The sequence below is a fragment of the Brassica napus genome, chromosome A6 (genome assembly GCF_020379485.1).
Source record: "Brassica napus cultivar Da-Ae chromosome A6, Da-Ae, whole genome shotgun sequence".
NCBI lineage: Eukaryota > Viridiplantae > Streptophyta > Magnoliopsida > Brassicales > Brassicaceae > Brassica > Brassica napus.
This window is the reverse complement of record NC_063439.1, coordinates 10,001,368-10,014,518: the sequence shown is the minus strand read 5'-3', so window position 1 is coordinate 10,014,518 and position 13,151 is coordinate 10,001,368. Positions and strand designations below refer to the sequence as shown.

Sequence of the window (13,151 nt, the reverse complement as noted above, 5' to 3'; positions counted from 1 at the left end):
AAAATTAACTTATCTTAAACTTATATATATATATAGTTATTATCTTAAATGAATAAACATAAAAAATATTGATAAAAGAAATCTAACGCTTTGAATTATAGATCAGATCATAATAATTGAATAAAAAATAAATTTAAAATATATATATAATAAAAAATACCAAATATATATGATGGTTTGAAATAATCAATTAACTTACAGCATGAAAACTATCAAATTGTTATATTTAAAATAATTATATTTAAATATTTAAATATATAAGTAACTTAAAAAATATATTCTAATTATGTAAAATATATATAAACATGAAAATTAATACCCGCACGGTTGTGCGGATCCAAATCTAGTTTATTTATTAATATACATATAAATACATTATCAAAGTTACATATATGATAGATTATATTTGGTGTAGTTACCAATCATTTTTTCTATTAGTTTTTCCCTTAATGAACCTATGACACATTTTCTAAGCAGTGCATTTGTTCAACACAACACTCTCAATAGGGATCTTATCCGTCGGAAAATGACAGTCCATCGCAGGTCCCTTACTCGGCAACAAACTGCATGGCTCCGGCTTAACCCTGCTCGTAACTCCGGCGACGTCAGTACAATTCCACTGCAGCTTCTTCGTGGTGGGCGACAAATCCATAGTCACATTCGACATACATATCCCCGTAAAAGGATCCTTCTTGATCCCTTCTAACTTAGCCGAGATCGTAACGTTGTCAGCCGTCATGTCACGGTAGTTGATATTTCTAATCTCTGGCAACGCATTAGGATCGAAGCCTATGGGATGAAGTTTATATGAACCAGTCATCCAGAACACGTACTTCATATTCTTCATCGTGAACCTCCTTGCAAAAATGTCTTTGACGTAACCTCCACGTCCTATGGCGGTTTTGATTCTGATCGCTGATTGTGTGTTGATTAGCGTCACGTCTTCGATTCTAACGTCTTTGATTCCTCCAGACATTTCGCTTCCGATGGCTATACCTGCGCTGTCGGGTGAAACGCAAGTGAGACGTCGGATCGAGAGCTGTTGTGTTGGGATTGCGGTCGCGATTCCATATTGGTCGATACCGCTTTTGACCGCGATGCAGTCGTCACCGGAAGTAACGGAACAGTCTTCTATTAATGTGTTGGTGCAAGAATCTACGTTGAAACAAAAAATCAAGAACATGATGAGCTTGTGTTTAAAACAAAATCAAGAACGTAAGCTAGCGTTTAAAACAAAATCAAGAACATGAGCTTGTGTCTAAAACCAAATCAAGAACATTAGCTAGTGTTTAAAACATAACCAAGAACATGAGCTAACTAAATCAAGAGCATGAGCAAGTATTTTAAACCAAATCAAGAAAATGAGCAAGTGCTTAAAACCAAATCAAGAACATGAATTGTTTAAACCGAATGCTTTTTATTCTCAGCTAGAACGTTTTCATTAGAAAATCAAAGAATTTATCAATAAACTATTTAGAAAATAATGTACCAGGATTGATTCCATCGGTGTTAGGAGAATCGATAGGAGCATCAATCTTAATATTTTTGATGATGACGTTCGTGCAATACACAGGATGAATGTTCCACATGGGAGAATCGATTAAATTGATATCTGAGATTTGTACGTTTTCAGAGTAGAGGATTTCGATCAACAAAGGTCTTGATATCAAATTGAAACCACCACTTCGATACTTTAACCACCATGACTTCCCTTGTCCATTGATTGTTCCTTTGTTACCTACAAAAAAACATTCAAATCATATAAACTAATGCATATTTTGATTCAGTCTCATATAGACTATTTGATGGATTAATGATTTTTCATGTTGTGCTTACCGGTGATAACAACATCTGTTAGGTTAGTTCCATAGATTAAACTAGCAAACCTTGCATCTCCATATGACGGCAAACGTGGAATCATAGGATATTCAGACTCAACCTGTTTGTTTTCAAACCAAACTATGATTATTCGTAGACAAATTATTCATCTCAAATCAAATTAGTAATTTTTAGCACATTCATTCCTATGTAGGCTATAAATAACACTAGCTAACATTTTAAAGGTGGATATATTACCTGAGAAGCAAGAATAGTTGCACCTTGTTGGATAAACAAAGTAAAATGGCTTGTGAGGTTGAAACTTCCGGTGAGCCAGTTCCCCGGCGGAACAATGAGTTGTACACCACCGTCAGCTGCCTGCGGTGTAAGCTTGGCGATGGCATCTCTAAACGCTTTTGTGTTGGAGGTTTTCCCATCACCAACAGCTCCAAAATCTGTCAAAACTGCTTTGTGTTTCCGACATTGCATCGCCATGTATTCTATACCTTTCTTGCTTTCAACGCTGGATTCCATCATCGGAAAACCGGATACTGTTAATACCACTAGTATACACAAACTTGTCTGAATCATTTTCATCTGTAAGAAAATGAATATATCAGAATTCTCTCTTTCTTTGTCTAAAAATGAGAAACGAATCACTATCAAGAAAGAAGTGAATAAAAAATAATTACCTTAGAATTTGAGAGATCAAGGGCGATTTACTCGATGAAGAACATATAACTGAGGATAGTTTTATATAAAATGATAGTCAATATAAGAAAAATATAAGGAAAAAATAACAACAAAAAAAGAGAGTAAGATGGCAAAATCCGATCTTCGTAAACAGCCAATCTCATGTATTTATAACATCGTGATTGTGTAATCTTGATTTACCAAATAAGCAATGGTGTTGACTTCCCTAAAAATAACTTATCTTCTTTGATTAAAAACTATTCAGTTTTTAGATATTCGATAACCTCCTTTGCTTCAAATGCAAAATAAAATCAATTCATTGGTAAAGGATCTACAATCTTGTGATAGCCTCATGTGTCTAAATCTCAAAAGTAACCACTCACCAATAGTCATTACAAGAACATTTTCCATCTTTAAAATGATGAAAGCGATTTAAATCTCTCAACACAATCTCTCTACCAGAGACCACTGTAATATACTTCATTGCGTTATGGCAATCTCCGCATACTCGCAAGTTCTTGAACACCCTAACCGGTCTCGACTTACTCGTGCTTATAAGCCCAAATGCAACCGCTATTTTCTCGCTGTGCTGAAACAATAACCTCTCCTTCTCTGCTACATCATCTTCCTCCTCTAGCTTGTGAAGAACAAGATCCGTATCCGGAACATATCCACAACGTTTAATCTCTCTGATCAGTCGGTCCAGTTCATCATATATACGATGAGTATTCGGATGAGATGTATCGCCTACGTAGAACTTATGAAACTTATCTCCCACCTCTATCCAACTGCAACCTCCTTCTTTAACCAAATTTCTCTCTTTCATCTTCTTCCTCATCTCTGCAGATTCTTCCCATTTCCCTACATCAAAATTCAAAACATTCAACATAGTTTAACTTCACACCAATTTTTTCATTGTCTGACTAGTATAGATACCTGTACTAGCGTATATATTTGAGAGCTGTATATAAGCCGCAGGCTCATTCGGGTCGAGTTCTAGGATCTTTCTTGAAGCAATCTCTCCAAACTCTGTGTTTCTGTGAACTCTGCACGCTCCAAGAAACGTACGCCACACGAGAACATCAGCCTGAAAGGGCATTGTGTTAATGAACTCAAATGCGTCAGTGAGAAGCCCGGATCGACATAGAAGATCAACCATACAAGCATAATGCTCCATTTTAGGTTTGATCTTGTGGTCTTCATACATTGAATTGAAATGTCTCCAACCTTCGGAAACCAAACCAACGTGGCTGCATGCGGATAAGATTGCAACGTAAGTGACCTCATTAGGCTTTACCCCTGCCTCCATCATTTGGTTGAATGTTTCCAGTACCCTTTTAGCGAATCCATGTTTAGCGAAACCTGTGATCATTGAAGTCCAGGAGATGACATTACGATCTTCCATTAGATTAAAGACTCGTGAAGCTGTGTCAATGCTTCCACATTTGGAATACATAGAGATCAGAGCGTTGCAGACAGGTTGATTGCATGAGAGCCCGAGTTTAACCACCTGGGAATGAAGTTGCTCGCCTTTTCTTATCGAACCAACACTTGCAACTCCACTCAACAAGCTAGCAAAAGTGAAAGCGCTAACACCTAACTCTCTCTCAGTGATCTCATGGAAAAGCTCAAAAGCTTCCTCAAAATCCAAACTCCTGCAGGCTCCGTCAAGAAAGGTGTTATACGAGACCAAATTCTTCTCAGAAAGCGATTCAAAAGCTCTCCGGGCGTCTTCCATCATATCAGATTTAACAAACATGCTGATAACCGAGTTCGCAACAGAGCTATTCGAAGCAAGCCCTCTTTTAAACGCATGACCAAGAACCTGTTTACCCACCCGTGGATCCGAAAGATTCCCGCACGCCTTAAACGCACTAGAGAAAGTGAAATGATTTGGCTGGACACGACCTTGACTTATCATTTCACAAAAGAGGTTAATAGCCTCTGCGTCAAGATTACATCTTTGCATATAACCAGTGATCAATGCCGTCCATGACATCACACTATGATCCTCCATTCTATCAAACACCTTCCTGCAATCATCTAACGAACCATCCGCAGAACATTTCGCATACATGTCAACTAAACTACACCCAACATCATCCGCCATCCCCGACCTAATCGCCCAAGAATGCAACTGCTTTCCAAAGGACAGATCCTCCAACTCAGCACACGCAGAGAAAACAGAGCTAAGCGTGAACTTATCTGCTTCAAATCCACTTAAAACCATGTCCAAGAAAAACCTAACCGCTTCCTTAGGAAACCCCATTTGCATACACCGAGTAATCATCAACGTCCAAGTAACAACATTTAGGTCAGACATTTGATCGAACACCTTATACGCATTCTCGAGATTATTCTCTCCTTTAACAAACATATCAATCAAAGAACAACCCACACATACATCTGATTCAAAGTACCCAGTCTTCATCAAAAACCCTAGAATCACTCTCCCGACGGCAACATTCTCCGGATTCGAGCAAGCGCGGATCACCGCCGTGTAACAATAATCGTTCGGCACTAAACCCAATTCCAGAAACCCAACAAAAAACTTAATCGCGTCGAGTTCCTTCCCATTGTTACCGTAACAAGCCATCATAGCACTCCACGAAACATTGTCTCGCTTACCGATTCTCCCCATGGTCTCGAACACCTCCTCTGCTCGCGCCAAGTCTCCGGATTTGGAGTACAAGCTGATCAGTGAGTTGTAGAGAACCGAGTCAGGCTCGATATCGGACTCAGCTAACCGGGAGTGAACGAGTTTCCCGAGTCGAAAGTCGCGAGCTCGGATACAAGACTTGAGGAGGGTGGAGAAAGTGGCGGAGTCTGTGGGGCGGATCCCGTCTCGAGCCATGAGATCGAGAGAAGAGATCGCTCCCCGGAGATCTCCGGCATTGAGGTGGCGGAGGATCAAACGGTCGGCGATGTTGATACGATTTGGAACGGACGGTGGAGATGTAACCGGGAGTTTGGCGGGAGATGGAAGCGAGAAGCTTATCGTCGCCATCCTTTCTCATCTAAACGATTCCGTTACCGTATCTCAATAAAATGTTATTTATCTAAAATTTTCACTTTAACCCCCTTACTTTTGATAAAACTCCTAATACTCCGCAAAACTATTATTTGTTTCATCATGCCCTATTGAGAACTAATTATCTCATTTTATAAACCCTGATTGATTTCATAATATAAAACCCAAACATCTATATGTCTAGGCCTAGACAAAAAAAACTGGAACCGAATAGAAATATCTGAAACCGCAACCGGAGCAAATTTTTTAAATATTCATATAGTTCCTAACCAAACGAGAACCGAATGGTTATCTGGATATAAAAAAATATTAATTATGTATACATATAACATAACTAACTATATATTTATAATTAAAAATCTATTAAGAGTATCCTAAAATATTTGAAGAAAAATAATTTACTATAAATTATCTGAACTATCTGAAAGTATCATGATAATTTTATCTGAAATATCCGAGATTTTATCCAAATCATTCTAATTATTCGATATTTTATCTAAAATACCTGATATTTTATTTTAATTATCTGAACTACCCGAAATAACCGAACTGGAACCAGAACCAAATGAAAACCAAACTTTTTTGGGTATTTTTCTTGTTTTCCTAATTTTACTATTCGAACCGAACCCGAAACTATGAAAACAAAAATAAAACCAGAAATAGTTCATGTAGTAAATAGCTTTTTTAGTCTCCTAACCGAACTACCCGATACGGAAATACCCAAACCAAACCAATATCTGAAATGCCCAGGTGTACGTAAATCAAATGAAATATCAATTATCTGATATTTATATTATAGCCCCTTACTTTTTATGGAACTGCTAATTACGCCACAGAACCATTATTTTATTCAACTAAGCCCATATTTTATAAACCCTAGTTGAAATCATAAAACCCAAACAGAGAAACTTCCCATGGAGACAACAACTGTTATTGCTTCATCGTCATTCGACTGCGGAATCGGAAGCTGGGATCTCAAAACCGGGAACGAGCAGCTTCGGTTCAAGCAGTGCGCCTCTCCCGCCCACGGCCTCACCGCCGTCGGAGAGAAATTCCTCGCCGCCTCTCGTGGAAGTTAAGAGCTTTCCCGTGGAATCAATAACGGCTCTTACAACTAACAGTGAAGGCACTTACATAGTTGGTGGTGGAGCCTCTGGAGATATATTCATTTGGGAGGTTGCGACTGGGAAGCTGCTAAAGAAGTGGCATGCTCATTACTCATTACGTTTCAGTAACGTGCTTGGTGTTCTCTGGAGACCATTCTTTGTTGGTTTCTGGATCTCAAGATGGGTCTGTTAGAGTCTGGTCTCTTATAAGGTTAAGCATTTTTTTAGTACTTCTCTTTAAGTTAAGGTATTGCCGTTATTCTTATACCTTGCTCTTGTTTTGTTGGTGAGTTAGGCTCTTTGATCATCAACAAAGGCAGCACCAAGAAAGAACTCTCTATGAACACATTTTTGATGAGCATACGATGGCTGTAACCGATATTGTTATAGACTATGGTGGCTGCAATCCTTTGATAGTTTCTGCTTCAATGCACTTGCATTGGACCCTGGCGGCTCTGTGTTCTATTCTGGTGGCGGAGATGGCAAAATTTATATCGGTGCCTTGAATTCCTCAAGTGACTATGCGACACAGTGTCTTGTTTCAGTATCAGACCCAAGATACTTCCTGTTCCTTACTATCTTCTTCTCTTTCGTTAGCATCTTGTATAACATAATATCTAAACTTAAACAGAATGCTATAGTAGTTCTTTTTTACTCTGGGATGGGTTTTGTGTGATTTCTTATAAAATAGGAAAAATAGCGTGTAATAGTTCAAATGATGGTGTTTATGGGATCTCTTTATATAGGTGAACATTAGCTTGTAAGTAGTTCTTGATTCTAAGATCTCATAAGATTGTTTCTAGTAGATCTCTTAACATTTTGCATCTGATTTTTCTGTTTCAATGGATCATGTAATGGACTTTGTTCACCAGTAAAAGATCTTTGTGCACAAAAGTACCCTTAGAATGTTTTGCTAAAGAGGAAAAAAAAATATTGCGTTTTAAGTTCTTGTAAATATTCATTCACATAACAATATACAAACCCTAAATAGGTATTTGCCTCAATTGTTATTTTGCTCTTTTAAGTTATTTGCTTTCTTGGAGATAAATTCGCATCTGTTCACAATAGACTTGTACTGAGAAATTAGCATCCGTTGACTTACTAATAGTGATTGACTCAAATCATATTTGTTTGAACACAGCAAAGCTATTACTTGCTTAGCATATTGCGCAGACGGAAACCTTTTGATTTCTGGATCAGAAGGTGGTGTTATTTGCGTTTGGAATCCCAGATCACGTCAACCTGTTGGTACTTTCACTTTCGGCCATGGAAAAGGTTTCTTTTTCTTCTGTTTGTAGTTCTACTTATGCAATGTGATTATCTGTTATTTAACCCTTTTTCGCCTTGCAAACTTGTTTCTTTTCTTCTTACAGGACCTGTGAACAATATTCAAGTTGTCGTTGGTAATGCCAACAAAGGACAATCTTCCTGGAAAAGAAATGTTTCTTCGTTACCTCCTCCTTTGGAAAAATACGAAAGAAAAGGAGATGATGATACCATGGATGGTATAGTCATCGTTTATCCGCCGCCATCTTCTGATGTTCCTGTTTACTCTTCTTACCACAGCGCTGACCTTATTAACGAGCAAGTTAAAGAGCTTGAGGTTATCAGCAACAAGGCTCTGCAGCAACGGAGATCGAAATGGAAAGATTGAAACTTGAGTACAAAAAATCTATACAGATGAATGATCAATGGCAGAAGAACTATGAGAATTTGCTCCAGGTGGTTATGGAAGAAGAGCTAAACGGTGGTTGTTCCAATTGAAAGATTTTATCTATTGTTGTTCTTTATACATATTTTTGAAATTATATTGAGATATATTTTATTCAAATGGAAATTGAAATTGCAACTAAAGATGTTTTATTAATTCCAAGTTGCCTCAACCAATTAGTCCATCTTTCAAATAACAATCAGAAACTTTAATCCAAAGGTGAGCATATAAAAAAAGTGTGTCTGATGTTTGAGAGATTTGGTAACTGGTACAGATACAAGTAAGAATAAAGATTAAACTCGATTTACTGATGAGTGGAGCCTCTTTCTTGTACAGCAGTTTTGATGGTTCTTAGAGATTCCTCCCAGTCGTCAAGTAGCTGATAAGGATTGATTATAACCGTTGGATCTACTGTCAACGAAATCGTCATCTTGTTCATGTAACTTTGGAAATGCATCGTCAAAGCCTAATCAAAGACCCATGAGATCATTAAATCTTATTAACCAAATTTTAAAAGGAAAACAATTAGATAGAACATAATGGTTTAGCTAGAATCTTACATGGGGGTGGCCGTAAACACTGGGGGCCATGTAAGTGATAGGATGTCCAAAGAAACTAATTTCTTCAATGGGACCAATCAAGTTTGAAAAGGACATCGTTGTGTTTGACAACATTCTATTTAATAGATTAGCTGTCACCTACATTCATTTCAAATCATAAAAATAGATCAACGACCAACTAACGAAAATAAATGGTGAGTTAGCTAGGTGTAATCATGATTGTTATCCAAACTAACCTTAACACCAAACGCTTTAATCATGAATTTACCAACGATGAATGTTAGCGCAGCTTCCAACGAGTTTTTCTTCCGGTCGATGATCCTTTTGGCTGTTCCAAGATGTTCTAAGGGATCCTTTCGTAGACCGATAGAAAACGGAAACACAATGTAGCCGATCATATTACCCCATCTACACTTAGATCCTTTATCCATCATATCAGCTAGATCCTGTTTTTACAAAAAAAAAAAACGTTTATTATATGGTAGTCATTAAAATGAAAAGGAGGTGGTAGGTAAGTGAGCTTTTAAGAAATTACCTGAATTCCAGTGGTGGGTCTTAAGTTTACAAGAAGAGCTGATCTTAGCCTTATTCTTTTAGGCATATCATTTGAATTCCTTTTAGATTTTTGATCGTCTCCTACTACATTCTTCTTTTCTCCTATTAGTTTATCATAAGATTATTAAAAATTCAGTCGTTAATAATACAATATTCTATGACATGTATATGGCAAAGAGTTAGTATGTACCATATCTTCTCTCTAAGTATTTCGAGAGACCAGCCTGAGTTACTCCAATTACAACATCGTTGACAGTCTAATAAACCAAAAACAAATTAATAATAAATATATAAAGTTAAATCAACCGTCGATAATTAACACAAAAAAAAAATTGTAAGGAATCTTACCATCTTCATGTTAGTCTTGATTAGCTTTATGTCGTCTAAGCTTACGGTAAGATGAACCAAAGACATCCGTTTAGGCTTACTTAGCCGGTAATCGCCTTTGATTGGTGTTTTGGTGTCCTTAAGGAACATTGCCGTAGCAATGAACCTCAAAGCATCACAAATCGTATTTAAAACCAACATAATCGTGGACCATAGAACCATAAATAACCACAAGAACCGGAAACCACTCCATGAACCTCCCGTTAACCGTGAAGATCCAGATGACGTTCGGTTTTGGTACGGTAGAGTCGGGAGCTCGTTAAGGTTCGATGTTTTACGCATGCAAGCGAGGACAAGGGCCATTAGAGACATACCATCTCCTAAAGAGTGATGAAACTTCAAAACGGCGACGTTTTCAGCATCGGATGTTTTTAAATCGAGTAGGTGAAGCTCCCATAATGGCTTCGAGGTGTCTAAAGGGACCAGCGTGAGATCGGAGACATAACTATCAAGAAACTTGTCTGCGTTTGCGTTCTCTATGTTTTGCGTTTGGATGTCTGGTACGATGACATGATTATTGGCGACCACGTTTGTCCGAACCCATCTTTGTGTTTGTTTATTTTTGTTTGTTTTGTTGACCTACAAGTAATTAATCATTTAATATATGTTAAAACTACCGTAAATATCTCAAACTAAAAACAGATTCGGGGAAAGGGAAAGAAAAGAAAAGAAAAATGGTCAAGTTCAATAAAATTTTTGTAAGGACTGCAGGAGGAAAATGAGCTATACGTACATATATAAATAATGAATTACATACAAGTAAGAAAAATCAGAAAATTAATGTTAGTAGCATTAGAATAAAAGATTGATCAAACCAAGCATGATAAATATATTTTTATATACAATCTTTTAGTATTTAAAACTAAAATTCATATAGAAGCGAATGAATTGAAACATATTATATATACTTAATGTTTAGGATGAAAAATTAAATACTTAAGTTTTTAGCTGAAAAATATTATTTTAAAATATTTGTTTATTCCTAAGAAATTTATGATTTGAGAGGAATAAAATGGTACTATTAAAAATTTAAAATGATTTCTGGTAGATTTATTTTTGTAAGCAAAATGGAACAATATTCTCCTATTTCGGAATGAAATTTCAGAATTTTATATTTCCTTCACCTACAATTTTTATATTTTTGTAGCGAAAATGGAACAATATTCTCCCATTTTAGAATTTTATATTTTCTTCACCTACCATTTCTTAATTTCTTTTTCCTGTTCTAAATATTTATCTTGCCTTTTTAGCTTATCTACCTTTCTAAGCCAGATTTCACACTATATTTTTGAAACCTTTAATTGTAACAGTTTAATAAAACGCAATGTTTTTGACCAGCAAATTTTAAGTTTAATCATGTAGAAAATAATCTACATGAAAACGTTTATATTATTATTAACTCTTGTATATAAGAGGGAAAGAAAAGTATATACAGTGGTTTGGCTCAACTAACAGAAACTTTCAGAATGTGTTGGAAAAAAAATTCTAGTCTGAGTTTAGAGTGTGACACTGACATTGTGGGACAAAAAATACAAACCTAACAAACAAAAAAATCGCCCTACAAAAGATTACTGGTCAAGAAACACTATCCAGACTCGACGATCACGCAAAAACGAGGTCAAAAATAAATGAAAAATAAATCAACCAAACTTGTTTTTTTTTCTGGTAAAGTGTTAAATAAACAACCAAACCAACCAAACTTTTTTGTAACTTCCAAACCAACCAAACTTGTTGAATCAAAAAGGTCTATCCATAAAAAAGAGTTGATTTTTTTTCCCTGCCATAGGGAAAACTTATACATGCATATAAGTTTATATATACCATATCAAAACTATAAGTTACGATCATTCTAAACGTATAAACATTTGCATGTGTATGCAAAAGTGTTTGGACTGACCATTTTACTGGAGAAACGAGGGTGTCTGATCAAAGTTTGCTTTAATCCTTCGATGACCACATCTGGCTCGATCTTCTTCTTAACACCAATCACCGTTATTACATAACAATTGAACGCCGGTGCGTGGAACACACGCGCCGCCGGACTAAGCGGTTGCTCTTCTTCTTTCGTTTTCTTCAGGGTTGCCTCTGGTGTGTCTCGATGTATCTTAATCTCCATAGCTTCCTGTTCGAGCTTAATCTCCATAGTTTTCGGTTCGACCTTAATTTCCATAGCTTTCGGTTCGACCTTAATCTCCATAGTTTTATCTCTCTTAACTTCGATGTCTCTATTAATATAGAGAGCCTCACATTTCTATGTTTTGTACATCCTTTATATATAAACTGAGAATCAGTATAACAACATATGAGTTATGACATGTCTCTATCAATAGAATGATTTTTTAGTGTCTTTAGACAAATACATTGAAGCATCTAAATACATATTATATTTTCATTAAACTAACAACAAAATTAAATTAGTAGTCTACAAAAATTAGTTTTTCTTCTTTCCATAAATAAAAAATGTGAAATTACTTAATGTGAGCAAAATATATATAACAATTAATTATTTTGAATAATAAAAATTTGTTAAAATTGTTTATCCTCTATCATTTATTGTTTAATTTTATATTACTAGAAAAAAGAAAATTTATGTTTACCACTTTCATAGTACCACTTTTCATCTTTACCACCACTTAATGGACATTTTCAAAAATATTTTCTTCATTAAGTGGCAAAAGAATCTTACACCCTTGTTATATATATATATATACAATAAATCATTATTTAAATAAATAAATAAAATTATGTTTTTCAATTATACTTTTTCAAATTCAAACTTTTTTATAAATATTTTTTTATTGAATTATTTTTTTCTATTTTTTTATTTTTTCAAAATTTCTTTTTGAAAATCAAAAATTATGTTTGAAACTATTTTTTATTTTTTTATATTTTTTATTTGTTTGAATCCTAAATCAAAAATCCTAATTATGTTTGAAAAATTATATATATATATTTTTTTTATATTTTAAGTATATATTTATACTTAAAGCCCTACCCCACCCGTCAACTCTAAACCTAAATCTAGGTGAATCAATAGTTTCATACCACTTTTTATAACTTTTTTTTGAAAATCAAAAATTATGTTTGAAACTATTTTAAATTTTTTTTTAAGTATTTATTTATATATTTATTAGAATCTTAAATTTCATATTCCAAAAACTCTATCCCACCTCTCAACTCTAAACCCTAAGTTTAGATTAGTTAACCTTATGGATAAATATCTTTTATCCTTTATTAAAAGTGAAGGTAAAAGTGGTTAGTGTAGACATGAAAAGTGATATTATGAATGT

At 35.3% G+C, this 13,151-nt stretch overlaps 3 protein-coding genes and 1 pseudogene across 3 annotated transcripts; 1 reads left to right on the top strand and 3 right to left on the bottom strand.

Moving 5' to 3' along the window:
* Nucleotides 1-356: 356 nt before the first annotated feature.
* LOC106351643 (probable polygalacturonase) lies at nucleotides 357-2,655 on the bottom strand. The gene is made up of 5 exons (XM_013791413.3): nucleotides 2,511-2,655; nucleotides 2,077-2,415; nucleotides 1,837-1,939; nucleotides 1,490-1,738; nucleotides 357-1,155 (listed from the first exon to the last, which is right to left on the bottom strand). The coding sequence occupies exons 2-5, from the start codon at nucleotides 2,413-2,415 to the stop codon at nucleotides 470-472; spliced, it is 1,377 nt and encodes a 458-aa protein (XP_013646867.2). The 5' UTR covers nucleotides 2,511-2,655; the 3' UTR covers nucleotides 357-469.
* A 155-nt stretch (nucleotides 2,656-2,810) lies between these two features.
* On the bottom strand, nucleotides 2,811-5,639 carry LOC106347433 (pentatricopeptide repeat-containing protein At3g49170, chloroplastic). The gene is made up of 2 exons (XM_013786962.3): nucleotides 3,448-5,639; nucleotides 2,811-3,372 (listed from the first exon to the last, which is right to left on the bottom strand). Exons 1-2 carry the CDS (start codon nucleotides 5,516-5,518, stop codon nucleotides 2,891-2,893), a joined length of 2,553 nt encoding a protein of 850 aa, XP_013642416.1. The 5' UTR covers nucleotides 5,519-5,639; the 3' UTR covers nucleotides 2,811-2,890.
* A 593-nt stretch (nucleotides 5,640-6,232) lies between these two features.
* LOC111198611 lies at nucleotides 6,233-8,535 on the top strand (annotated as a pseudogene).
* LOC106347432 (wax ester synthase/diacylglycerol acyltransferase 6) lies at nucleotides 8,492-12,130 on the bottom strand. The gene is made up of 7 exons (XM_013786961.3): nucleotides 11,759-12,130; nucleotides 9,823-10,440; nucleotides 9,665-9,731; nucleotides 9,455-9,576; nucleotides 9,156-9,365; nucleotides 8,920-9,057; nucleotides 8,492-8,825 (listed from the first exon to the last, which is right to left on the bottom strand). The coding sequence occupies exons 1-7, from the start codon at nucleotides 12,056-12,058 to the stop codon at nucleotides 8,664-8,666; spliced, it is 1,617 nt and encodes a 538-aa protein (XP_013642415.2). The 5' UTR covers nucleotides 12,059-12,130; the 3' UTR covers nucleotides 8,492-8,663.
* Nucleotides 12,131-13,151: the final 1,021 nt, after the last annotated feature.